This window comes from Loxodonta africana, chromosome 9 (genome assembly GCF_030014295.1).
Source record: "Loxodonta africana isolate mLoxAfr1 chromosome 9, mLoxAfr1.hap2, whole genome shotgun sequence".
Classification (NCBI taxonomy): Eukaryota; Metazoa; Chordata; class Mammalia; order Proboscidea; family Elephantidae; genus Loxodonta; species Loxodonta africana.
Window position 1 is genome coordinate 43390690 of NC_087350.1, and position 27678 is coordinate 43418367.

The 27678-nt window shown below is 52.7% G+C and overlaps 1 protein-coding gene across 8 annotated transcripts in view; it reads right to left on the reverse strand.

Annotated features, from left to right (window-relative positions):
* The window catches only part of NTNG2 (netrin G2), an 84534-nt gene that overhangs the window by 51252 nt on the left and 5604 nt on the right, over positions 1-27678 (reverse strand). For 7 of the 8 annotated variants that reach the window (XM_064291279.1, XM_064291282.1, XM_064291277.1 and 4 more), the window contains one exon: positions 3294-3937. In XM_064291279.1, coding sequence (XP_064147349.1) covers positions 3294-3937 — 644 coding nt within the window. Of the gene's footprint in view, positions 1-3293; positions 3938-4942; positions 5020-27678 lie in introns of all 8 variants that reach the window. The other variant, XM_064291283.1, reaches the window with a different exon arrangement.

Sequence of the window (27678 nt, forward strand, 5' to 3'; positions counted from 1 at the left end):
AGAAGGAAGTCACAGTTCTTTGTTGAACTATCTAACAAGACCTAATTAATCGATAAGCCAAGCTACCGCTTTCCTGCCAACCAGCCACCCAAAGAGTACTTTATCTGTGAATTTATTGCCGTACTTTTGACACCACTACAGCTAATCCCTGCCACCCACAGAGGCTGGGTGCCAAGGGGAGCTGCGAGCCACTAGTCAGGGACTGCCCTGCCACCTTACCATGGAAACAGGGGCTCAAGGCAGCCCCAGCCGCATGTTACAGGTGGGAGACGGAGGCCCAGTGAGGGAAAGAAGAGGTGCAGGTCACCCAGGTCACTTGGATGAGGCTGAGGAACTGCGGCTCTTCCTTGCCCCCTCTGGGCCTGTGTCCCTTCATGAGTATGCTCTGCCCCACTTCTGTGTCTGTGTCTCAGTCCCTCCTATGACAGAGATGATCGTCGCCTTGCTGGGACTGAAGGGGCACCACGAGGCCCTGAGGAGGCCCTGGGTGGTGCAAATGGTCAAGAACTTGACTACTAGCCAAAAGGTTGGTGGTTCGAACCCACCCAGAGGAGCCTCAGAAGACAGGCCTGGCAATTTGCTTCTGGAGGTCACAGCTTTAAAAACCCAAATAGGCAGTTCTATTCTGACACACGGGGTCACCATGAATCTGAATCTACTTGAAAGCAACTAACAACATCAAGCCCCTGACTATCAGCACCCCAGCCAGGACCTAGCAGCTGGCCCAAACATCAGAACCCCAGCTCAGAAAGGGGCCCTTGACCAGAGTCATAAAGGTGAGGACAGCCCAACAGATCAGAAAATGGGCTGCAACCCCTAGAAGGCCTGAAGATCTGGCTCCCACCCTGGGCTGCTAAGCGCAGCAGGACTGCAAGGAGGCCTTGTACTAACTGGACAGCCATATCCCAACAGCAGAGGTCACTGAGATGACCACACTGTCTAGGCACATGGGTTAGAGAAAAGGTACAGGAGCACAATCCCTGACCCCTGACTCACACCATAGTGGCCATATATCTGGTAGTTTCCAGAACATTCCAGAGCTTAAATATTGGGGAATCCCGATTGGGGGAGGGTTAGAAAACACGGGAGTTGGAACCCCAGCCTCCTGCATGTGCACCTGTCACACCCCATCTGCCAGCCCTGAAATCTGCCCGCCTTGCACCTGACTCCTACTTCACGATCCACTTGCCTTTGCCTTTGTCCAGCTGGAATCCATACATGTCATCAAAATAAAATAAAACACAAGCACAAGCCGAAAACGAAAGTACCCTACTGCCCCTGCCCAGCCCCTTCCCCAGGCGCAGTCGCTGTGAACAGTTAGTGAACACGCTTTTGGCCTTTTTCCCACCCCGTGATGTTTTTCCTGTAAAGCGTCTTCCTGATGCATATACTACACAGAACGTACATGCATAGTCATGTTGTATATTTTATAAAAATAGGTTTATGCTGTACACACTATACGGCAAATTGCTTTTCTCACTCACCAGTAATTATAAACTTGAGCAGCATTTAGAGCCTGCTGTGGAGAGACGCCCAGGGTATGTCGTCTCAGCTGGGCTCTGAGTGCAGCCCCCGCCCGCGCCTGCCTGGGCCGTGCTACTGGCCCTGATTATGGTCCAACCTCCCTGGGTTTCAAATCTGTCCTCCCTCAGCCTGCCACAGAGCCTCCGATTCCATTATTGTATTCAACAAACACCTTTTTTTTTTTGTTACACGAATTATATACCAGGTGCCGTTCTGAGTGCTTCACAAACTTTAACTCATTTAACTCATTAACCCTCACTACAATCCAATGATAACGATCGCAATCAACCCTATTTTACAGATGGGGAAACTGAGGCACGAAGTGGCACTTGTCCAAGGCTCACAGTCAGTGGATGGCAGAGCCAGGAATCAAACCTAGGCCTTCTGGCTCCAGAGCCCCTACTCCCAACCATTAAACCAGTAGGTCTCAACCTTGAGTGTGCATCAGAATGTCCTGGAGGGCTTGAGAAAACTCTGACTGCTGGGCCCACAGCCTGGAGTTTATGATGCAGAAGGTCTGGGGTGGGGCCTGAGAATCTGCACTTCTAGCAAGCTCCCAGGTGATGCTGATGATGTCTTATAGGACCACACTTGGGAAACCCCCGCATCACATTACACTGCCCCATATGACTCTCTCTCTGGGGTTACCTAGTGATGGGTGCCTCCCTAAGCCTCTCTCCTGAGTACAGACCAGGGTGTTATGTAGATGGCTTAGGATAAAGCCTTGGCTCCAACAGACCACAACATCGTCCGTCAAATGAACAAATGATCCAAGCCAGTGTGGAACCGTTTAACCATCCACGATCTAAATGGTTTCTGGGAACCAAAGGCTGCTTTTACCTCCTGTGACAGTCTTTGGCCTCCCCAAAAAGTGTCTTCCGAACATATTTTTCCCCAAAGCTGTACAGTAAAGGATTAACTCAGCAATTCTGGGTCGTCCACAACCTGCACATTCCAAAGACAGGTTTGGTTCTCACCTGGCTCCTTGGAAATGTCTCTAAACCCTTGGAATATCCTGCCTGATAAGAGTCTCTTTGTTTACCTGGGGCCTTGGGCCATGCCAGAAAGTCTATGCTAACAACGTGATTTATGGTGGGGTGGAGGGGGGCCTTGGGCCATGCAGTACCAGTGTGATCTCTGGAGGGGCTGGAGACTAAGGTCAGCCACATGGTGGTCAGGCATGTTTATGTGACTGGTCTACAATAAAAACCCTGGATGCCAAGGTTTGGTTGGCAGTACTCCATACCACACATCCTTGCTGGGAGAAGTAAGCTCTGTCCATGACTCCACTTGGTGAGGACAACTAGAAGCTTGCTCCTGGTCTCTCCTGGACTCTTCTCTATGTGCCTTTTTCCGTTGCTGATTTTATCTGTATCCGTTCATTGTAATAAACCATAACCATGAGTAGAACAGCTTTGCTGAGTTCTGTGTGAGTCCTTCTAGTGAATCACTGAACTTGGAGATCTCTGAACACAAGAGCTCATTTGCTGGGTAAATGGACAATTATAAAACTCCTGTGTGCATCAGCATTAGGCTTTAACCCAAGCTCTGCCCACATCGCCGGCCGGGCTTATCCCCTGCAAGCCTCCCAGCTTCCCTATAGCTAGAGGCAGCCCAGACTCCACCCAGGACACTGACAGTCCACACATTCCCCTCCCTCCATGCAATTCTTCTGTGCAGCCCCAACCAACATAGGCAGCCCCTTGCCCATCAGGTAACAACCTGGGCTCTGCCTCCATGCACCCCCTTCACTGCTCCCCAGGTCTTACCTGCCAATGACCTCGATGTTGGAGATGGCGTAGAAGTATTTGTAGAGGTTCTCCCGCTGCACGTAGGTGCCGCCCAGCGCTGGGCGCAACAGCCGCATGCGCAGGTCCGTGAAGGTGAAGAAGTCCTTGAGGCCTTTGGCACTCTCCAGCCGTGTGTAGAGGTTGTCCATGTTGCGCAGGTCGGGGCCAGCAAAGATGGCGAAGCGGTCCCGCACCTCGAAGCGGACATGCTTCTCCTTCTTGGAGCCCGCCCAGCGCGAGTACTCCTCGGTGCACAGCACCCGGTGGGCGCTGGAGGACGACAGGTCCCGGGCCCGGCGGGCGGGCATATGGAAGGCCTCCATGCAGTCCTCGGCGTAGAACTGGTAGGGCTGCCACGTGCGCCCGTTGTCCAGGGACTTCTCCAGGACCATGACGGTGGGCCGGCCGTACTCGAAGGTCACCACCACGTCATCTGTCAGCTCCACACTCTTGTTCCAGGAAAGGGTGATGTTGGCTTCCAGGGGGCTGGGGTAGCGGCTCCACGTGACGCTCTGCCAGTATGTGGCCAGCCCCTCATCCTCTTTGTCGAACATGAGAAGGGGTGGGTGGGCCAGGTCTGGGTTGGAGGCATCGCACTCGTTGCTGCAAAGGTATGGGTTCTCCTGCAGCGGGCAGAGGAGAAAGGAAGGTTGGGCCTTGGCTGCTCAGGAGGGCTGGGAGGCCTCCCTCTGCTGCCCGCTGCCCACGTGCCCAGGCACTGGCCCAAGGGGTACAGAGTCTGTGTCCTAATGTCCCGGCATCAGGAAGTCTCCCAGGTGGGTAATTTGTCCCCATTTCTACCACTTTTCCTCAGAGCACAAAACCATGCTTTACTCTACGGCTTCCCAAGAAAGCATGTTCATCCCTCCTCTTCGTCCATGGGTGGTGCAGAGTTAATGCACTTTGCTGCTAACCAGAAGGGTGGACGTTCCAGTCCACCCAAAGGCACCTTGAAGCAAAGGCCTGGCGATTTACTTCCGAAAAATCAGCCACTGAAAACCCCACGTAACACAGCTCTACTCTGACACTCATGGGGTTACCATGAATTGAAGTTAACTTGATGGAAACTGGCTTGGTTTAAATACAATCAAGAAGGGAGGGTGTTACTTCAAAGTCCCCTGTGGCTCCCCACTGCGGGCAGGATGAAGTCTTAACTCTTCAACAGCTGGCCCTGGCCTGCCCTCCCACCACATCTGTGGCCACCTGGGCTGGGTACACCTGAACCACTCTTGTCCTCCAAGCACTGCTTGTCCTGCCTCGGAGCCTTTGCAGAAGTCCTTCGCTTTCCTTGACTGGCCCTTGACTCTCTGCCTTGAAAGTTCCCACTCACATTCTTGACTCTTTAAACTCTCCTACACAGATGCCTCCCCAAGCCCTTTGAAAACTACCATTCGCAGCAGCAACAGTAGCGCTGGTGGTAGAAGTCAGTCAAGACTGCCATTTGTCCAACTGCTGCCCGATGCTAGGCATTGCGCTAAGGACTTCATGATCTCAGTTCTCTCATATTTATGATCTCCCCTCCAATCAGAAAGCAGGTGCATCATCTCCACGTTCAAGATGAAGAAACCCAGGCCCAGGAAGGTGGAATCCCTTGCACAAGTCCCCAGCCCGAAAGAGAAGAGCCAAACCTAGCTGGTCTGATGCATCCTGACTGATTGGCACATCTTTGTCTGGCTCGCAGCATGTGCTCATCTCAGTTGTAGCCCTGGGCACATGGGAAAGATGCTGAGTGTTAGCAGGTTGCCTCCCTCCCAAGGGGTATGTCTTCGTGGCAAGTCATTTCTGGGTTCTTGGCATGTGCCAGGCAGGTCCCTCGTAGGGGACACTGGCAGAGGACTGCAGGGACCACCCCCTTACTTGCTTACTGTCCTTCCACCCTTCCTCTGACACAGATATGTCTGACATGGGCCTACTCTCCCCTCCCCCATGAAGGCCACTAGAAGGCTGCTCAGCCCGCTTCCCCCCACCCCTCCCAGTGGGTACCAGGTGAGGTTTTCCCTCCACGGCGGCTCAAACCCATTTCCTTGTGTCTGGTCCAATGTGCGAACTCACATGGGAGGCCTGAAAATGTCACTAATAGCCACACTGTGCCCTAGACCACTTGCAGCCCTTTTTGATGAATATTTCAGGTCTCTGGTTTGTTCAGAGACAAAACGGTTTGGATCTGAGTGAAAACCTCTCACTCTGAAATAAGCCATTCGGCTCCCAGAGGGGAAGTGGGCTCATCGCCTTCTGAAGGGCTAGATGACAGTCCGCTACCCCTCCCTCCACCATGTGTCGCTCCAGCCGGGCCTCAGGCCACTGGCTTTGATCTGCTACAGCAGAGGACAAGCTCCCAAGCTGCCATGGCTCCTCCATGGGCAAGGCTGGCCCTGGGGCCTACTGGGGCATGTTCTGCAAAGCCCTCCTTGGTCAAAACAGTTCTGTCCTCAGCTCTCCATGACACCACTATCCACCACACCTGGCCTGGCTCTCGGTGATTCAGGGGACCCACAAACCTCTGGGTGGAAGAGGCACCATCAAGACCAATGCCTCATTGTACAGATGTGGAAACTGAGGCCCAAGGCCTCCTTGGGAGCAGGTGGTATTTCTGAGGAAGAGCCTGATCTGTCCTGGACAGGTGCAGTGGGGTCCCGCAAAGCTGGTGTGCTCACAGGTACCACGGCCAGGAAGGTGCCTGCTCTGAGCTTCCTCATACCCTGGCTGGGCGACCTGGGCAGGTCACCCTAAATGAGGTGGGGGCTGAGATGCCCCAAGGGGATAACTCAATGGCCAACAGGGGCAAGACCTGGTGATGAGAGGGTAGCAGCAGAGTGGTGGGGCCTGAGGAGGCAGGCCTGACTTGTGAGGGTGAGCCTACTCCCTAGACATCATCACAGCCCTTAGCAGAGGCTGCTCTGAGCTCAGAGCTGGAATGGGCTCTGCTTGTGTCCTTAGGGGCCGAGCAGTGGTGGACAACTGCCCTAAGAGTTCATACCTGAATGGTGGGAGGTGGGAAGGGGTGGGAAGACACAGTCTGCAACCAGGCATGGGGCTTTCTCTCTTCCCCCAGCCCAGCAACTGCCCTCTTCCCAGCGCCCCAGTTCTGCCTTCTCTTACTGCCCTTAGAGCCCCATCACAGGGTAGGAGGAATGGCTCAGAAGGGTGAGACTGAATTGTGAATTTTTGGCAATTTCCCCAGAGGTTCTCTCTAGAGCCCTCCTCCTTGTCTGGTTTCTTGGTACGCTGACACCAGGTGGCTTCACACTGCCCTGTCCACATGGAAAGCACTTTATTAACCCAGTCATTGAAGGCTGTCCCTTTTGTCAGGCTGCCTCATTCACCCTTGTCTCTGAGCTTTTGATCCTGCAGTCACTCTCCTTCCTCCCAATTTTCAGAACTCTCCTACCACACACCTTCTCCAGAAAGCCTACCCTGCCTGGCTCAGTCTTTGAACGCAGTTACCTCATTGTCCATCATAGGGTTGTTAGTGTGCTTATCTGGGACAGTGTAGTGAAGTCTCTGTATGGGGCCTAGACCTCAGTAACTGCTTACTAAGTTACAGTTGTTATTACTATCATATATTAATTATAATAATAATTATGTTAATATCAATATATCTCATATTAAGTGTTGATATTATTCCCTGCAGACCTCCAACTGCTCTTAGCTGCCCACATCTCGTCTTTTCCTTGGTCCTTCTTTGTTCCTCTACCTTACCTTCCCCCACCTGCCTGGGCCTCCTGGTCCCCAATGGGTATCCAGAACGCCAGGGTCCTCATAGGATCCCTCCCAGCTCCCAGCTCTGACCCTCCTGTCTGTCATCGGGAAGACTGACACGGCTCTGGCAGGGGATGGGAGCCCCAACCTGGCTTCCAATGCCTGGCTGCCCTAACCTGCTCGGCCTCCGCCCCCCGGGCCTGGGAAGCAGATGGTCAGAAGCTAATGAATCAGCCTGTGTACTTACCAGCCCCGCGCCTGCTGCCGAGCGGGCTTAATCAACAGCGAGTACAATAAATAAATCCCAAGCCGACGCCAACACAATTCTCTCTCTCTCTCTCTCTCTCCTTCCTCTCTCTTATTTCTCCTTCCCTCCCACCTCAGGATCTTGGAATTCATTTAACCATTTAGATGTTGCGGGAATATCGTGTCTCCTTGCTAACATCAACGCTGAACTGACGGTCCTTTCCAAACACACCATTTGCTGGCACTCTCACTTTCCTTCTGTTCCTTACTAGAGAGAATTCCGAGCATCCAGCCTGGGTTTAGGAGCTGGGTTTACTCCCAATATCCCACCACCCTGAGCATTGCATCTGACAGCTGATAATGGGTGTGTGAGGGATGGGGCTTGTCCCCCCAAGGGCGGGCAGGTGCTGTTCTGCACATTCCCACTCACCTCCATGGGATCAGATTAACTAATAATGAAAAAGGACAATCAAAACAAAGTGACCTAAGACAGGGGAGAAAAGGCCACAATGTCTGAGACATAACCCTAACCTTTTAGGATGACACCAAACCCAACCTTTGACATTATCAAAAGCAGGAATTGTTTCTTAAAACATTCTATGGATTTTTTTTTTTTTTAATCATACCCCTGATAAACGCCATGGACCTTTCTCCAGAAAAATGCTGTAGCGCACCGTATTTTCCATACAAATTCAAGGAGTTCATGGTGCTTCATCCTAGAGACTACAATCCCCATCCTTTAGGAATTTCTAGAGGTTAGGAATTCCCATCCTGGAGGCTAGACCAGCTTGGAGTAAATGGAGTAGTTAGGGGAAAAAGCTTCGGAGTCCAGATGCCCTGGGGTTCAATCTCAGCTCCACCCCTTGAGGCTGTGTGATCCTGAGAAAGTTGCTGAACTTCTCTGAGCCTCTGATTTCTCATCCAGTATTACGTGAGATGATACATATGAAATGTCCCCAGATAGTAGCAATTCTTATTAAATAGTAGAAGTTCCTGGGTGGTGCAAATGTCTGTGCTCAGCTACTAACCAAAAGGTTGGTGGTTCAACCCCACCCGCAGGCACCTCAAAAGAAAGGCCTGGTCATCAGCTTCTGAGAGGTCACAACCATGAAAACCCTACGGGGCAGTTCTACTCTGCACACCTGGAGTCGCCGTGAGTTGGAATAACTCAGCAGCAACCGACTTGGTTTATTATTCTTATTAAACAGCAGTTTCATACCCTTTGGCTTTTGGCCTCTCCCAGCAGCCTTCCGGCGGGGGGAGATGTGAGGCTGAGACCCCCAGGCTCATTACTGGTGAAGCGGAGAGGTTTTTCCTGTGGACCGCTTTGAGGACTGCCGGCTTGGAAGAGTGTACTGATGACAGCACCCCTGAGCGCCCACCACCCACCAGGCCTGGCCCAGGCACTTCACAGCCATCCGCTGTGTCCCCTGCACGCCCCAGAGAGGGAGGTCATCGCCATTTCACAGGTGAGACGCTGAATGCATGCTGGCTCTATCTCATTCTCCTGGACCCTGTGGGACCTGACCTTGCGACGTCTTAGGGAAAATGGAGCCCATTGTATCTGCTATACCCTATCTCTACGGACACATAGAGGCAAATCACCTCAAAGGTTAGGCAGTATATTTAGAAGGGAGAAGGTGGGGGTGCAGGGTGAGGAGAAGGAAGCCAGGTGGGACTGACAGCACCAGAGAACCAGGACAGGATGCATCCCCTACGTGGACCCTAAGCAGGAGATGCCTGGCATGGAATATTTTATGGAGAAACCATTTTATGCCACGCTTTTCAAACCTCGTTATGCTCTCTTAAATGGTTTCGCTTTTATGTGATTTTCTGTGCAGAGGGTGCAGTTGGAGTCAGAGGCCAGGTTGTAAACACTGTAGACAAGCTGCGGGCAAAAAATATAATTGAACGGGAAAGCGAACTATTAGCAGGCACAGAGTTAACTGTGCCTGTGGGAAGCCTGCCTGTGTGGACTTCCAAGCCCCTAAATAAGGAGCCTGTGGAGGGGCAGTAACTGGGACTGTAACAAAGTGCCAGGGAGAAGAATAAGCAACTTTAGGAGGGCTGGCTTTGTACCCCAAACCTGCGGTGAGACGAAGTATCACAGCTGTACGTCAACGTAGACAGGTTTGGATAATCTGCACAGCAGCATGCCAGGGCATGGTGGGAGGGCTGAGCCTTGCAGCTGGGTGACCAGGTACAGAGCCTCTCTCTGCCACTTGTCAGCTTGGGAGGGTCAGTCAACTTCTCTGAGACTCAGTTTCTCCCCTGGAAGGCAGGGTTCGTGAGGGTAGTGGCCTTGTCTGCCTCTGCGCCCACTGGAGCCCCAGAACCTGGCACTCATCAGGAACTCAGTATCTTTGTTGCATAAATGAGATGACATCCAATGAGGTTGATAACGCTGACTTCATAGGGTAGTTTTAAGAATCACATTAGGTACCACATGGGAAACACCTGCTTGTCAGAAACACGTCATGACTGTCCTCCAGCCCCGCAGCTCCAGCAAATACTAAAGAACACCAAACCAGTTGCCATGGAGTCAACTCTGACTCATGGTGACCCCATATATGTCAGAGTAGAGCTGTGCTCCTTTGGGTTTTCAGTGGCTGATTTTTTGGAAGTAGATTACCAGCCCTTTCTTCTAAGGTGCCTCTGGGTGGATTCAAACCACCAACCTTTTCGTTAGCAGCTGAGCACATTAACCGTTTGCACCACCCAGGGACTGAGCAAACATTAAACCCCACCATTTATGGAGCAAGCCCTCCCTCATGCCTGGCCCTCTGCTGATATTGGATCCACATCGCCACCCTGGAGGATGGGACCCTGCTTGACAAATGACAAGAACGAGGCTCAGAAAGGCCAGGCAACTTCTCAAGACCATACAGCCCCAAGGTGGGACAGGAATCCAAGGAGTTGGTCTCTGAGCTGAGGAGCCTCGACAAGCCCACCCTTCACCCAAAAGGGAAAGGACACGGCTACCCCCAATCTCGAGCCACTCTCCCGCAGACTCCGGTTCCACCCGGGAAGCAGACAGCCCATCGCTCTGCACCCAGGCGTGTGGGCAGACCCGAGGAACAGTTTAGCAGCTGACAGATTTTTTTTTGAACCTGTCTGCCGAGTTGCCAATTGAAGTCATCTCATCCTCAGCCCTGTCACCTCAACTGGGGCTGGAGGCAGCTGCCTCGTCCAAAGTGGGTGGCAGGAGGCTGCCAAGGAGAGGCCCCGGAGTAGGGTGCTGCGGGGGAGAAACCTGGAGCATCAGTATCATCTGAGAGTTCCAGGGGGTGCCGAGGGGATGGGCGCTGGCAACACAGCTCCTGTTCTTGCCAACTGGATTTAGAGAGGTGAAAGGGTGGGGGGCGGGGAGCAGAAAGGCAGCCAAGCTTGCTCTCTCCTCCTACCCTGGCCACCGCTTCTGGAAGCTTGTTTGGGGGAAACGCTTCCAGACTGGGCAGGGGTGTAAATCAATTATAAGTACTTGATCCAGGGGAGGTAGCACAAATGGTTTGCACTCAACTACAAATCTAAAAGTTGGTAGTTTGAATCCACCCAGCGGCACCATGGAAGAAAGGCCTGGTGAACTGCTTTGGTCAAGAAAACTCTATGGAGCAGTTCTACTCTGTAACACCTGGGGTTGCCATGAGTCTGAACTGACTTGAGGACAACAGGTTTTTGGTTTGGGACCCATGGCATCATGCAGGTGGGACTCAGGGCAGTGCCCCAACCCTATGGGCAGCCTCAGGTGAGGCCTTACCCTGAGTCTCAGTTTCCCCATTCATGAAGTGACCTAATAGAAATGGGTTGTCCCGCTCCTGTCTGACATTGACAGCCCCCCAAATCTAACTTCTGAGTGCTCCTTTGGCCCCCATGCCTCTTCAGAGGAAGGGCACAGAACACACCCTCCCACTCCAGGGAGAAAAGCCGGGGTGCCGAGGGAATTCTCCCTAACAAATTATTTCCTATTTATTGGTAAGAAAAGTTGCAGCTGGGATAAATTATTAACAAAGTGGAAACGGAGACTCTGTTCAGAGCTGATTCTAATTCTAGCTGCTCTGATCATCTCTAACGCTCTCCTCTCCCGCCCCCCTCAGCTAGCCACCTGTCATTCTCTTGTGGTTTCATTGATCCTTCTCCCTCTGGCTCTCTCCGCCTCTAACTCCCTTTTCCTCCCCACTTTGCAGGCTTCTTTCCCCTTCCTTTTTTCGGTTTCTTTTCCATCAGAAGCCCTGGACACCATCAAGGTCACCGGTGGCTGGCTAGGAGGGTGCGGAGGCATCTCCTCCCAGGTCGTGAATCAGCGGAAACCGCCCCGCCCCGCCCTGCCCAGGGCTCGGGGCAGGAGCTGCATCTGGCCTGGGAGGCTTTTTTATTGTTTTATTTCTCTTTGGAGCAATTTTCCTCCCAGCCCCAAGCAATTACTCAAGCAGAGGAAAGCTAGCGAGCCTGGGTGAGGCTTCTACCTTGGAACTCACTCAACTTGGGAATGAGACCCCAGAAGCCAGGGCAATGGTTCCCCACCCCCAGAACCTGACCCTGAATGGGCCAGAGGGCTCACTTCCTGGACCCAGAGTGTCAGGCCAGCCTGGCTGCTCAGGCTGCTCCTGGACCTGCCCTTAAACAACAACAAAGTTGCAATCAAGTAGATTTCAACTCATGGTGACCCTCATGTATTACAAAGTAGAACTGCTAGGTAGGGAGTTCTTGGATGAAATCTTTGCAGAAGCTGAGTGCCAGGATTTTCTTCCTCAGTGCCACTGGGTGGGTTTGACCCACCAGCCTTTAGGCTAATAAACCAAACCAAACCTGTTACCGTCTAGTCGATTTCCGACTCATAGCGACCCTAGAGGACAGAGTAGAGCTGCCCCACAGGGTTTCCAAGGCTGTAATCTTCACAGAAGCTGACTGACACATCTTTCTCCCGGCTGGTGGGTTTGAACCATTGACTTTTTGGTTAGCAGCCAAGCACTTTAACCACAGCACTACCAGGCTCCTTTAGGCTAGTAGTCAAGCCCTGTTTGCCCCACCCAGGGACCTTGGCCCTTCTCTTGTCCTTGACTAAGTGTAATTCAAGAAAACGCATCTTAGTTTTTGAGTTACCCAGAACAGCTCTCCACACTGCTCCACTTGCCCAAATTTTGAGGTGAAAAGGGAGCTTTAGGCCTTTTGTTTCAACCCTGCCCACAATTGACCACCTTCTAGAACCTTCTGTGACTAAGACTGAAGTCTAGGAGTGCAGGGACTGGGTGTCACCCACTTTAGCACCATATTTCCCGAAACCAGTTGCCATCAAGTCAACTCCGAATCACGGTGACCCCCTGTATGTCAGAGTAGAATTGTGTTCCAGGGGATTTTCAATGGCTGGTTTTTCACAAGTAGATGGCCAAGGCTTCTTCGAAGGCAGCTCTGGTTGGACTCGAACCTCCAACCTTTCTGTTAGCAGCCGAGCATGTTAGCCACGTGCACCACCTAGGGGACTCCTTGCACACAGTAGCATTTGATAAACATTTCCAAATTGTGTGAGGACCTTAAAAAATGGGATACAATGATGTTTGCTGAGTGCTTACTATGAGCCAGGTATGGTACAGTGCAGTACAATAAATTTGCTAGCTCTCACTGTATCTCCATCACTCTGGTGAGGAATTGAAGCTCAGAGAGGCTAAGCCATCAGCCCCACATCACCAGGTAGGACTGGGTGGTTAATAGGGGAAGTGAAAAGCAGCCAGCTGTGGGGTCATGGATGACCTAAGATCTGAGGTCTGTTTCTGGGATTCTGGACTAAGAGCCCAGTGGAGACTCCCCAGCTCCTCAGAGCTCCTTGCCCTAACTTGGGCTTCCTGAACACCCCCAGCCAGTAAGCCTTTCTGACAACCTGGGGGTGTTGGGCTGCCTCAAGGGAACCAGCTGTCCATGAAAGGGCCAGATGGGAAGTCAAGGTCAGGGGCAAAATCCTGCGTGGGTATGCATGGCCTACAGCAGAGCCAGAATGGCTGTCTTTCCCCATCAGCTGAACAGCAGGTGGGGGAGAGAAGGGTGAGAAAACGGGGTATCTTGCCATAGGTAATGGCTAGACGAGGGTTAATCTCTCCAGGAACTTAAAATTTTATTCTTCAAAGAAAAAAAAAAGGATAACTTCTGCTTTGCCCTGGGCATATGTGGATTCTTCCCACAGCCAGATTTCCAGGAATGTTTGGGGTGGGAAATTCTATCCCAGCTGAACAGTGCCTGTGCCAGTCCCTCCGGCCTCCCACAGCCCCTATTGCAGTGCTCACATAACCAGCCAGACACACAGGAGCCTCTATCTCAGACAGGGGATGATGCCCGCTCCATTTGCATACCCCCAGTGACCAGAAACTCACTACTGTACGAGGCAGCTAGCCCACCCTGCACTGCTCCCTTGTTAGAAAGTTTGGGGGTTTCCTTCAGCTTGCACGCCTCATGTATCGTCTGTTCCAGGTTCCTTTCTTTAATATTTTTGGGTCCTGCTTTCTCTTTGGTTATGCTGTAAACATCTTCTACTTGATTAGAAAAAGAAGAGAGGGAGGTCGGGATTAGCCCCTGCCCTTCTCCTCCTCCAGCCCAGGAGCTCAGTGATCCTCAAACGCTTCCCTGCCATCGGCAGCGGAGGGAGGGGGGCAGGTGCTCAGCCGCTTCCTAGTGTCCTCCTCCCCCCACAGGCTCACTCGCTCAGCCTGTGAGCGCCCCAACCTCTCTCCGCTCCTCTTGCCCAGCCCCACTCTCCATTCAGGCAGGGCTGGCCACCCAACAGCGCCACACTTTTGTTTAAGACTTAAAAAAAAAAAAAAAAAGGAAAGGAAGGAAGGATGAAAGGAAAAGAGAGCGAGAGGGAGGAAGGGAGGGAGGGGGAGGGGCGGAGGGGGGGAGGGGCGGAGGGAGGGAGGGGCACGGAGAGGAGGAGAGAAGCGGTATCCAGAGCAGCCCAGTAAAGTGCATTATTGATTCAGGACTTAGAAAATGCTTAGAGAGTAGGAAAATCGTCCTGCTCTTTAAAAGCTTGTGCAAAGCATAAGCTAGACACAGGCAGCCTTCGCAAAGAGGGCCTGCTCTGCTGACATAAATATTTTATCATGGAGGAAAAAAAAGTGGCTTGGAGGATTTCATTGCAGGGGGGAGGGGGCTGGGCAGTGAGTGGCCCCTCCAAGGGGGCTGGTTGGAGTGCTCAGGGCAGCTGCCCTTCCTGGGGTCCCTGGGGCCTCTTCAGAGTCCCCCTCTTTTCCCCTCTGGGAGGGCTGGGTGAGTTTGAGCCTGATAGCAAAGGGAGAGAGAGAGAGAGAGACTGAAACTCAGTCCCCAGCAGCCCACTCTCCAAATCTTTCCCCTCTGCCCACCTCTGCCCTGCTCCTGAGTCCCTTCTCCACCTGCTTCCAGAATGTTCTTTGTAAAACACCAATCTGATGTCCTTCCCTTGCTGAACCCCAGCATCCTTCTGGCAAAGTCCAATCTCTGATGCTGGCTCTGCTCACCTCCCTCTCCCCCGCCACCTCCCACGCCCCCTCCCCAGCTCATGCCCCTTCCCGCCTTGTTTTCTACCCTCCAGTCTCTCTCCTTTCTTTTTTAATGCCTACCCCTTCCCACCCTGAGCTTTCACAATGGGGTGCCTTCTAGCTGGAGGTTCCCCACCTGTACTCCATTGCACGCTTCTGCTTAAACATTCCTTCCTCAGGGAACACTTTCCTGCCACCCTCACACCCCAGACCCGTTTCCCTCAGTGACTTCTCTGGATAATGCCTGGTGTGGTCTGTGTCCCCTGCACACTGTGAGCTCCATGGAGCAGAGGCGAAGCCTAGACATGCAAGATGCTCAATGAAGGGTCCTCTCTGAGTATACCCCACTCATAAGGACATCTGAGGAGTGGACACCACACCTGGATGGATAAGGCCTGCCGGTGCGAAAAACCACAAGCTAAGATCCTTGAGGTCTCTGGGAGTTAAGAGGTCACTGAGTAGAGGAAAGAGTAAGAAGTTGCACACCTGGGCTCACCTGGTGCGTCACTCTATGGATGAAGTGTTTCATGGGGGTGGGAGTGGCAAGGGCAGGCTGGTAACGTTTCATTCATTTATCTAATCAGTTATTCATGAACTCTACTCGAATGTCTTCTGTGGGCAAAGTAGCACTGGAGAAGCAGCTTCTAGACCTCATTGCTCGTGAAAATACCTGGGATGGGTAGGGGCGTTAAACTAGTCCTGGGCCCTAAGGCCAGAATTCTCTCCAGATTGAAAGCAGATCAGCCAACTAACCAAAACCCTCTGGAGGTGATTCAATCGCCAGCCAGGTTTGGGAGTCTGTTATGGTTGATGCAAAGAAGGGTATCAAAGCCATGACATGGGTCCTGTTATTACCATCATGTCCACTTTACAGGTGAGGGAACTGAGGCCCCCAGCAGCTCAGCCACTTGCTCAAGGACACGTTTCTAACTTGGGCACCTTACCTCCTTAGCAGGAGCATTGAACGCTAGGCTGTGATCACAGGAGAAATCACCTATAGCCTGGTCCCTGTGGACCCAGCAAGTAGTCAGGAGGGCTTTTCAAGGGAGATGGAATTTCAGCTGGGCCCAGAAAGATGTGTGTGTTGGGGGGACAGACATGGACAGGTCAGGTATGAACAGGTGGAAGGATATTTGGCAAGGTTAGGAGGAAGAAGAAGCCCTAGGTAGAGGGACTGAGCAAAGGGTTAGGCCAGATGAGATGTGCAAAATGCTCCAGGGAGTAATGGGTTAATGCATTTGGCTGGGCCAGCGAGCAAGGTAGATAAGGCTAAAGGGGAGGCCCGGAGCCAGACCTTGACATTTAGCAGCTCCAGGGAAGGCCCTGACTCTGGCCAACCAGCCTCCTTCCAGAAGGAAAGGTTAAGAACCCAGGAACAAAAGGTGACCAGCTTGGAGGGGGCCCCCTCCCTGAGTCTGGGGGCACCCCTCAGCTCCCAGGAACCCAGAACAAGGACAGTACAAACAGTGCAGGGGAGTGGCTGCAGCTGAGATATTAGGATGGACTATGAGAGTGAAGGCCCTGGAATTTTCTCCCCCTCTGGTCTCTGAATGTGAAAATGACAAAATGCTTATGGTCAGAATGAATCCAGTGCAGTCCCCAAAAAGACTTGAATCAGAGCTTTTCAAACTTGGCTGCCCCCAGGGACCACCTGGGAATTTACACTAAATCCTGATGCCCAGACCCCACCCCCAAGACTGATGTTGCAGGTCTGGGATGTGGCCCGGTCAGGGGCCATGTTAAAAGCTCCCAGGTGATTCCAAGGAATGAATGCTCACACCCATGACAGTGCTGAGGGCACTGGCAGAGCCAAGAATCTGTACAGCTCCCGGGCCTGCCCTCCCCACTCCTCAGGGTCACAGCTGTGTGCTACCCCTGGGGTAAGGAGAAAACCACAAAATCCGACCCGCCTTTTCCACTGTGGAGACAACCTTTACCTAAGACAATGGTTCTCACATTAGGTGCACTGGGGAGCTTTGAAAAATCCGCAGCCCATGTTGCACCCTGACCAACCACCTCGGACTCTTAGGGGTAGGTCCCAGGCTGCTTATGGCTCCCCAGGAGCCCCAGTGTGCAGTCAGGGCTGAGGTCACTGCCTTGAGGGCCCTGAGCTGGCACAGCTCTCCATTTTGGGGGTGGGCTGTGGCAGCAGAAGAGGGTACCTGGCTCCCCTTCCTGCTCCCCCCCCACCTCTCCCCCATTTCCTATGCCTTCTCTTGCCCATCCCTCCCCCCAGACTGAGAGGCAGCCAACCCCTTCTGGACCAGTTGGCGGTGGGGAGGGCTGCTCTGTGCCAGGCAGACAGGCCTGGAGCCCTTTGCTAGATGCGGGGCTGAATGGAAGGCAGACGCTACGCTCTCTCTCCACACTGGTGCCCTCCACCTCTCTATTTTTAGGTCCATTATTGGGTGTATTTTTTTCCCCCACTCCTTCCCCAGAAAACAGATCAGGTTCCTTCAGGCAAAGCCATTTTGCCTTCCGTGGTGCTGGTGCATGGGTGCTCACACACTGCCAAATAGACATGAAATAAGTGAATTATCAAGTAAGTGGATTAGCAGACTCCCTCATGTCTCAAAGGGCAGGGGGGTGGGTGAACGCCACCGTCACTCCTCCCCAGCCTGCCTTCCTCCAGGCTGTCGGGTATGCTGGGGGAGGAGAGGCTGACAGGCACAGTATGCTCACCCAGCAATGGCAAGCACACACACACACACACACAGATGACAATCTCCTCAACCCATCAGGCACTTTCTGAGATACTTGGAGTGCCTCACATCAGCTAAGTGGCCTGGATAGGAGCCTAGGTGCTGGGTTTAGGCAGTGCCAGGTGGGGGCCTGGGCTCCTCTCCTTGGAAGGTGTGTGACCTTGAGCAAGTGGCTTAACCTCTCTGAACCTCAGATTTCTCATTTTCAAAATAGGGGTAATAAGATCCACTGTCCTATAGGGTCGCTATGAGTCAGAACCGACTCGATAGCAACGATAGGTAGTAGGTAGAAGATCTACTGCAAGTCTTCTATGAGGGTTTAATGAGCTAGTGTAGGTCAAGTGCTGAAAACAGTCCTTGGTATACAGTAGGCACTCAAGAAATGTAAGCTCCTGCTGCTCAGAAGGGGAAGAGGAATATGGCAAACAGAAAACCCTCAGATAACAGGACTAACATTTACATAAAGACAAATACAGGTTTCTCTGACCTTTGAGCTTCCAGAGGGCAGGACTCCCCCAAGCAGGGTGCTTGAGCAAAGCGGCCATGAATGGACTTGGTCTGGGAAGTCCACCATATGTGTGTCCACCGTGTGTGTGTGTGTGTGTGTGTGTGCACATGCACGCTTGTTCTAGAAAGAGGACCACGGAATTTCAAAGGCGGCTATGACTTCCAAAAGTCAGGAGCCCCTACTCAGGGGTTTTCTTGCTGAAATGTGGGTTGGTCTCCTACCTTTATTTGTCCCCACTGGTTCTTCCTGGATGCCTGGGAGCTTATTGCTCTCTCCCTCTCTTCATCTTCTCTCCCTCTCCCCTCTCTCCTTCTCTCCTTCCTCTCTAAGTCTGAAAGTCACAAAGGCCAGAAGCAGAACTGGGAAATGCAGTGGGACTCTGAGGTGGAACACAGAGACCCCTTGTTTTGCAGGCAGGAAATCTGGATCCAGGTCACCCAGCTCCTGGCAGCCAATCCAGAGGGGAACCCGGTCCCCAGGATCCCAGGCCCAGGACAATGCCAGCCCCAGCACTGCTTGGCAAAGGTTTTCAGATGGTGTCTGGGATGAGGACAGAGACCAAGTGCCCTTTGGCCTGCTGGTTTCTCTTCCAGGGCTTCCACCTGTGCTCGGCCAGAGAGGGTGGACGTGCCGGGAACCTGCAATCCCACAATGGGCCCAGCTCGTCCCCGGCAGGCTGGTGTCAGAGAGAGGGGCCTGCAGAGCTGACGGAGCCATCGCGGATATCTCCATCTCTCATGGCCTCCTTCTCACCTTCTGCCCGACAACAGAATTCTGTTACAACCAAGGGAAAAAGCCCTGGTCGTCTTTCATTTCCTTTCATTTCCCTGTCTGACGTTCGGAGTCAGGTGGTTAAATGACTTGGGCAGCAGAAGCAGATGGAATAAGGGACTGAGGAGGCAGCAAATGGTCTCCGAAGGACCCCAGACAAACTGCTGAAGAAGAGGGATGTCAGATCCTTTAGGAGGGGGCCTGCGTCCCTTCACATTGTAGGGGCAGTCCTAGACCCCCCAACTCCACATCTGGAGGGGATCAAAAATGCAATTAGTCCAATGCCTTTCTACAGACATGACCCTGAGTGGGGAGATGACCCCTCTGAGGCCACACAATGAAATCCCAGGTCCTCTCTACCTGCCCATTTCAGGACAACCATCCAGGGCAAGGCAGGATAGCAAAGAAGTCAAGGCCCTGGTGACAGATCTTGGCTTTGCCCTGGCTGTGCAAACTTGGATGAGTCTCTCCACCTCTCTGAGCCTCCCCTTCCTTCTCTGTAATATATATTACTGAGAGGATGTAAAGAGATAAGCACATAAAGTGCTTTGCCCAGTGCTTGGTACAGAGTGAGACCTTGAAGAAGCACCGGCACATGGAAGAGTACATGCCCCCTGCTTTTGTTTCATGAAGCTCCAAGTTGAGGGCTGGGGTTCAACCAGCATGGCACCTGAACCTGATGTTGGAGAATAACGGCAGATGCTGACTTGGCAGCAATGGCTAACATCCCTGCCCACCCTCCTGCCTCACCCTTGGCCTTGTCCACCTGTCACTGAATGACCCTTTCCTGTCCACCTTTCATAGCACTGCCATAGCAGGGAGAATCAGGACTTGTAGTTGGACCATGGGTATCTAGGTCCCCTGGGGCCTGAGAGAGCCAGCTCTGAGTGGTACTGAGGCACCAGTGGCTACACACACAGAAAGCAAGTGTATTAACCTCAGGGCCACCCTGACCCTGAAGGATAGCTCCGGCACCCAGCTGGCTGCAAGAGACTTCCAGGCAAGCAACCATATGCCCCCTCTGAAAGCATTCATGCAAGGTCAAAGCCAGGATGTGAGTGGATGGATGGGGACCTGGTGTGTAGTCCCTCACATCCCCAGGGCTCCAGTACACTCTTTGGGGGGAGTTCATGACCTATACTTGAGCCCCTCCATCTGCTGCTCCTTCAGGCAGGGCCCCAGGAACTGAGTGCCCTCTGGGCCTCGGTTTCCCCATGTAGAAATGAGGGGAGTTGGATTCTATCAGTGGTTTACAGGAGGCCTAGGACTTCCTGGGTCAAGGGCTCAGAGGCCTGGGGGCTGGGGAACACCAGCAGCCAGACCCAGGTCCCCCTCTTTCACCTGTGCAGTTAGCTCCACTGTAACGTGTGTGTGAATATCAGGGCTCTTCTGCCCTAGTCTCTGACGATCTCTAAGACCCCTTCTAAACTGCACTCTCTATTTGAGTTGAGGAATAATTACCACCAGCATTTGTTTCGGGTGGGTCTACCGTGCTCAAGGACCACCTACGGCAAAGGTGGAGACAGACTCTGGGGCCTACTGTGGGGGAGGGGAGGAGGTGAAGCAGAAGCTGGAAATATTCTGAGAAATATTCTGAGTCACAACACCCCCTCCCCAATTACCCTCCTCTGAGAGGCAAACTTAGCATCTCCCCCTAGAAAATGTGTTAGAGAAAAAGGAAGAAAAGAGAGGGAGGGAGGGTGAGTAAGAAGAATTAAAGGAGGGAAGGAGGGAGGGAGAGGAGGGAAGGGTGAGCATTTGGGTTCCCTCCTCCTCATCAGAATTTTGAAACAGGGGCAATGAGGATAATAGTAGTTTCTAACATGCTGAATATTGGGGAGGGTTTGATGACACACTCCATGTAGGATGCCCAGGGCCACACTGAATACAGGGTAAGTGTTCTGAGCCCCATTCTGATTGGAATCCCCGTTTTGCCTGTGGTTAGTCATTGCTGAACCCTGGCCTCCATCCCCCAAACTCCCAGAAGACACCTGGCAATCACTCAGAAATGCTGGATGAACTGGTTAATCCAGACGTTGTACAGTTGGGGAAACTGAGGCTAGGGGACTTGGCCTCGGTCTCCCAGCAGAGACGCTTTGCCAAAGGGAGCCTAGAAATCCATGGCTCCCATTCAGCGTTGGTCTGTTCTAATGCGCTGCGGCCCCCCTTCCCCCCGCAGTTGGTGTGTGCTTGGGGAATTAGAAACGCATTTTCATATATTTAAGCAAATCTGCTCCTGGTGAAAAACAAATCAGATCCTGCAAACCAAAGCTGAACAGAACCGGTTTCCGCATCATCTGCTGTTTCTCATAGCCTTCATCATTCGGGTTCCCCCCAGGAAGGAGCCAGTGTTCTCGTGGGCCATATGGGCACTGGCCAGGCCAGAGGCAGGGGCACCCTGGCCCTGGGTGGTGTGGTAGGAACAAAGCTTCGCAGCCTGGGCTCATTCCTGGGGGATGGTGTCTGGCGGGTAAGGGTGACAGGTGGCAGCTCAGAGTCCCCTTTGTTGAGCCTGACAAGCTCTGTTCCCACCCCAGGGCCCAGGACTTCCATGCCCTGTGCGCTGTGATCTCTGCCCTTCATTGTACTCCCTTCTTCCTCTGCCTTTGGCTGAGCCCTTGGCCTTAGCCCCTCTAACCCTAAAGAGTGGTTAGGAGCCAGACAGAGGAAGGTAGGAATCCCGGCTCCAGCACTTAGTGGGACCTTGTAAAATGGGGCAACAACATCCCTGCCCCACAGACTATGGGGGCTTCAGTGAGACAAGCAGGTGGAGCGGCCTGTCCCCTCCTTGTCCCCCATACACCATTTGCACACGCTGTGCCTTCTGCCTGCACTGTCACCCAGGCATCTCTGAACCTTTCCCCTTTTTCAAGACCCAGCCATAGATTGCCCCAGAGCATCCAGCAACCAGCACCCATGCCTGAACTCCTGCAGCACTCGCTGCCTATTCCTTTCCTTGGACACTTGGCCCATGGGATCCTCTTCTGTCACTTTCTATTTTTACTGCTTTTATCCCTGGAGCTAAATTCTAGGATAAAAAAAAAAAAAAAACTCTCCTTTTTGGTTGTGCCTAGTATTATTCCCATATTCAGATGTGAAAGCTGAGGCTCAGAGCCACTAAGGACTTACACAAAGCCCCACGGCCGGAACATGGTGGGATAAGTATGAGCCCCTATGCCTGATACTAAATCTCAAGTTCTTAGCCATGGCATGTTACAGCCTGCCTGCCTGTCTGTCCATCCATCCCCCTGCCTCATTACATGTGGGATTTCAGGCAGCTTATGACAATACATGTAATTAAAGAAAAAAAATGACATCATGTTAAGAATTAGGGGACTATAGAGATGGAGGAGAAAGACGAGCCCACAGAAAGGCAGGAAGGTGAGAACCCTCAAGGACATGCGCCGCTGAGTTCTAGAATCTTTGGGAAGATGTTCCCTTTAGGCCCTTTTCCTTCTTCACTGCACCCCAGTTGTACTGCTCCCTGCTCTCCACGGGTCTCTGGCCCCAAACCCATTCCCTTCAGGACAGTTGGGGCAGGCTTTCCCTGGAGCCAGCTGGCGGCAGCCCCAGCAGCAGCCCCCTGGCCCACGCCTCCCAACAGGCCTGGACTTCTGCAGGCAGCTCTGGCCCAGTTCTCTCCTGTCAGCTCCCCAGGAAGGAGCCTTCACTGTGCAACGAGATGTCATTGCTGGAACTATTCCTGTCCTAGACTGGGCCCTGCCTGAGGCGTTGCAGGAGGCAGCAGCTTTGACTAAGGATTGGGCAAAGCTCAGGCTCCAGACTCAGAGGCAAAGTTGTGCCATCGGTTGCAAATCCCACAGAACAGACTCCAATGGAGAGAAGCGGGAGCTTTTGGTGCCTCTTCCATCCTGATCCAAATCTTAGTTTTTCCTTCAAGGCGCTAGCCCTAAGCCCTCCTCCTCCAAGTAGCCTTCCTGGATCACGCCACCCTTCTTTCTACTCATCCATCCTTTCATTCAATGAACACTTATTGAGCAGTGACTGAGCCAAGACAGGGTGCTGGGGGACACAAAGGTGGATAAGACATCTCCTGCCTTTCAGGAGTGCACAGTCCATGGGGGAAATGAACATCAGGGGTTATAGAGCTGATGGAGTCCCTGGGTCGCACAGAGGGTTAATGCACTCAGCTGCCAACTGAAAGGTTGGAGGTTCGAGTTCACCCAGAGGTGCCTCAGAAGAAAGGCCTGGTGATCTACTTCTGAAAAAATCAGTCACTGAACACCCTATGGAGCACAGTCCTACTTTCACACACATGGGGTCACCATGAGTTGGAATCAACTTGATGTCAACTGGAACTGGTACAGAACTGATACTAATAGCCTGCTTGTGAAAGTTCCGTATGTGCATTCTATCCAGAGCCCAAATTTGAGGAAACAAGGCTCAGAGAGACTAAGTCAAATGCAGAAGGTCACACAGCTCGGGATTACGGCTCCATCTCTGTGCCCCTGGGCCACGTCAGTGAGCACAACGGCAGGGATGTGAACAGCCTTCTAACCCACCTGGGTTAGGGAGTTCAGGGAGGACAACCTCCTGGAGGAGGTGAGGTCCAACCTGGGCCTTGAAAAATGAATGGTAGGTATGCAGGTAAAAAGTGGGAGACCAGGAAAGCAGGAAGGGGAGGGGCTTCTGGACAGAGGAGACAACAGAGGTAAAGACAGGGAAGCGGCAAACAGCATCCAGGGCTCATCCTTCAAGCCCCTGTTCACTGGGTCTCTCTTACCCACCTGTTGGTAATGGGATGTTGTGGTCTTTAATGTCTGTTCTGTTTCTCTTGTTCTATACTTAAATTTTCCCAAGTCATCTCACTTGCCCGGCGCAACTGCAAGCTTCTTGCAGCCAAGAACACATCTGACATGAAGTCAGACCCTGGAAATGTTTGCTGAAGAGCAGGTGTGGTGGGGAGAGTCAGGAGAGGGGTGTTCTGAGCACACTCCACTCTGGGTTTGGGGGCCAGGAACCGGAGGGGGAAGCAGTCCTGAGCCAGTGGGCCCATCAGCTCTGCATTGCTGGATGGGAACCTTTCGTGAACATCAAGGTCTGGCATGAGGTAGGGTATTTGTGACCTTGATTCTGTACAAGGTGTTCAATGTCGGGTGGGGAGGGGCTTGTAGAGCTCCAGGACCCTTCTACCATCTACGTTAATCAGCCCAGCAGATCCCCAGGGGGAGGTGTGGGGCCATTTGCTCTGCAGCTGCGTAAACCAAGGCACAGAGCAGGTAAAGTAGGTTCTAATCGAGTAAGAAGTAGCATTCAAAGATGGCCTTCTCTTGATTTTCCTGTTCACCAACACCAAGGCCCCTGTGTATCCCAGAGTCTCCCTTACGTAAAAAGCTAAATGTTTATCCATTTCAACATGGAAAAATCAAGGACATTGGAAAACTGGTAATATTAAAACCTTATGCTAGAATAGAACTTACACTCTTAACTAAGTACTTTCAGATATTTTGAGAGAGGCATGTCCTTCTCCTAGGAAGTCGGTGGGGTGGGCAATCATCCACAATCATCCCCCTTGGCAGAGGGAAAATGAGGCTCAGAGAATTTAAACAACTTGCCTAAGATTACCCAACTAAGCGGCAAAGGTGGGATGTGAACTCAGACTCTAGGTCTCTGGCTCTTGCCAGGATATCATACTCCTTCCAACTGGAAACTTACATTGGGTCTCACTCAAATTAAAGCGCCTGCCCTGGCCTTGGCCTCAGCTCTCAGCTCCATTCCCTCCCTCCTAGCACTCCCTGGGCCTCTTCTGCCCTCCACCTTTCTTCCTTCAGCAGTGACTCTCCCCTTAACCTGCAAATATCCCGTGGGAACTACAGCTTTCTCACCCCTTCATCAACAATAGGTGTCACCCACCACAGAACAATTATGTCAAACTGCATTTCTCAGACCATACAGTATGAGCATCCAAATCACCAGGATTTCTTGTTAAAATGCAGATTCTGGCTCTGCAGGTCTGGGGCGGGGCTTGGGATTCTGCTTTTCTAACAAGGTGATGCCAATGCTGCTAATCCAAGAACCATGCTTTGGGTAGCATGGCCGTAGGCTGGTTCTAAATACCATCCTGCCTTCTCTCCTTCCTTTCCTTCCTTACCATCTCTCCCCTGAGTCTCTAGCTCTTAGCTTTTGTCTCAGGAGCACAAAGAAAGGGCTTCCCCTTGCTTTCAAGAGCAGCACAGGTGGCTGGTGAGTGACCTTTCTTAAGGGGAACTGTGGAGCTGCTCCCCATGCCCAGCCATGCCCCCCATCCCGAAGGGGTCCTGGGAGCAGCAGCTACCCTGTAACTTTGCTGACACTGCCTTTCCCTCCTCCACCTTGGCTCTGCAGCTCCCCAGGCCAGCTGGGCCTCTCGGATCAGGCCCTGGAACCCGAGGGAGGAGGGGGTGCTGCTGCTTCTCTCCTGCGGCCCTCAGTGAAATTTTGCCCTTGCCCAGGAGTCCTCGGTTGGGAGCTCATCCCTATTAATTCTCATTGTTCATTTAGAGCCAATAGGTTTTTATTTATTCATTTATCTTGCCTTCCTTCCCCCTCCCCTTCTTCACCAGGTTGGAATTTACAATTCAGTTCTTAGGTGGCCTTGCAGTAGGACGGCAAGCCTGGGGAGAGAGAGGGTCACACCCTCAGCCCCCAAAAGGGTAGCCACCCCGTGTGTGCTCTAGGGCTCATGCTCTGATTGGCTGTGGGGACAGGCCTATTGCCTGCTGTGGAATGGGTCTGGGGAAGGGCTGGTAGAGGCCTCAGAGGATCAGTCAGAAGAATGGGGCAATTGCAAGGCTAAGGGGGCAGTGGAAGGTCTGCTGCCGTTAGGGTGCCCCCTGGTGGCCAGCCAACCTCCTGACGGGTTGTGGCTGGAGGAGTTTAAGGTTCCTGGGCAGGTAGCACCTGCTGCCTAAACACTAGAAATACAGGGCGTGGTGTCCTAAAGGCTGAAGAGGGGAAAAGAACTCTGGGAAGAAGAAAAGCTAGGGAAGCCACCGAGTGAGTAATATAACAAGTGAATAAAGCCAGTGCCCCTTGAGCACCTGCGATATGCCAGCCCCAGATGTGCCCAGGACATGCATGGCAGGGTTACATCCTCCCTCCAGCAGTGGGACACTCAGACATGAGTATCTCTGTTTTACATATGAAGACACTGAGTCTCAGAGAAGTCAGAAGCTCAGAGAGGGAAGGCTGTGCCACCTGGTAGGTAAGCCCTGGCCTCCGCCACAGACACGTTCCCTGCTGGCTCTGCGGAGTCTAAAACTGAGTGACCTTGGCCGGATTTAGCCAACCCTTCCTAATCCCTCAAATGGGATTAGCATAGGGCCAACCTCAGAGCATTGTAGGATGATTCAATGAAACACACGCATGGACCTGCTCAGGGGAAGCTGCAATAAATGGGTTTGAATCCAGGTCCATCTGGATGTGACCCCCTCTTCTCTGCAGAATCCAGTCCCTTAGAAGGCTGCCCGCCACCTGCCGAGGCAGCATTTTCACCCTCCTTGGCTGCGCATTTGTAATCAAAGGCAGAGCTGGATGGCAGCCGGGAATGAAATATTTAAATCCATCAAACAGGTGGTGAGACACTGTGGACCTATCTAGGCAGATCTTGAAGATGCTGGTCTTCCTCTCCTGTCCCCCTCTCCTGTCTTCCTAGGAGGGAAGAAAGGAGCCCCTCCTAGACTCCAGGGCTCCACGGACACCTGCCTGGGCTCTGTCTGAGGGTGGGGGCAGGGGGACGTCCAGGGCCAAGGGCATCGTGAGAAGGCTTTGGCCAGGAGAGGGCCTTGGTCCTGCATTAGATGGTCATCTCCACCTCTCAAGCCCTTGATGTGAAGCTGGCCCAGTGCATCAGCGGATATTCTGATTTAACTGCCCTGCCTTGCCCTCCCTCAGAACACCAAAAAAGGTAATGCTTACTATTTAAGAGAAAAAATACAGCCAGGACTTTGAATATGAGAAGCAGAAGTTGACTGCCCCTGGGAGGGCGTAGAATGGACAGCTGGCCTGAGATGCAGAACAGAACTGGGCTCCCATCCTGGGCTTGGCCCTGACCTTCGAGGTCCTCCTCCCTTGCCCATCCCTGGGAAAGAGAGATCCTGTGGTTCCCAGTGCAGTAATCTCCGTGGACGATTCAGCCCCTGGCTCCCTGCCCTGTGCTGTCCTCTTCTTCCTTCCCTCCAGCTCCTTCCCTCTCCCTAGGTGGCTTCTTGGCAGCCTGGCCAACACCCACAGTGACAGCCTTATCTCTGCTGATAAGTGTAAATGTAACACACCCTCCTGGCTGGCTGCTCTGTGATATGACAGAAGCTGCCTCATGGGATTGAGGAGCCCGGGGTGGGAGCACCGCAAGGCCTCACCATAAACCCGGAGCTGGAGGCTTCCCCAAGGGCAGGTCACGGTACCACTGGCCATTCCCCCCCCACACACAAAAAAGCTCCTGCAGCCTGGTTGCCCTGCCCAGCCTCTTGCCAGGCGTGGAGCCTCCAGAACAATGCGAATAGCAAGGTGCCCCTCTGGAAGAGTTTAGCTTAGTGACTTTGGAACCAGACACATTAAGCTTGAATTGAATCACAGCTTCACTACTTCCTAGTGTGTGACCTTGGGCAAGTGCCTTCGTGCCTGCTGCCTTAGCTTCCCCATCTATAAGCCGGGAATGACAACAGCTAACACCTATGGGGCACTTGCTCTGTGCCAGATCCTACTCTGAGTGCTACAATGACCCTATGAGTATGCACTATTAGTGTCCCCATTTTACAAGTGAGGGGACAGAGGCCCAGGGATGCCACTGGTCAAGAGCTCCCATCATAATACTCCTACTTTAGACAACACAGACTCAACCTGGCTGAGCTGAGGACTCAATGGAATGACATGTATCAAGCTCTTAGCCCCCACAGATGGAGCTCACGTTAAATGATCCCTGCTATTATCATTGT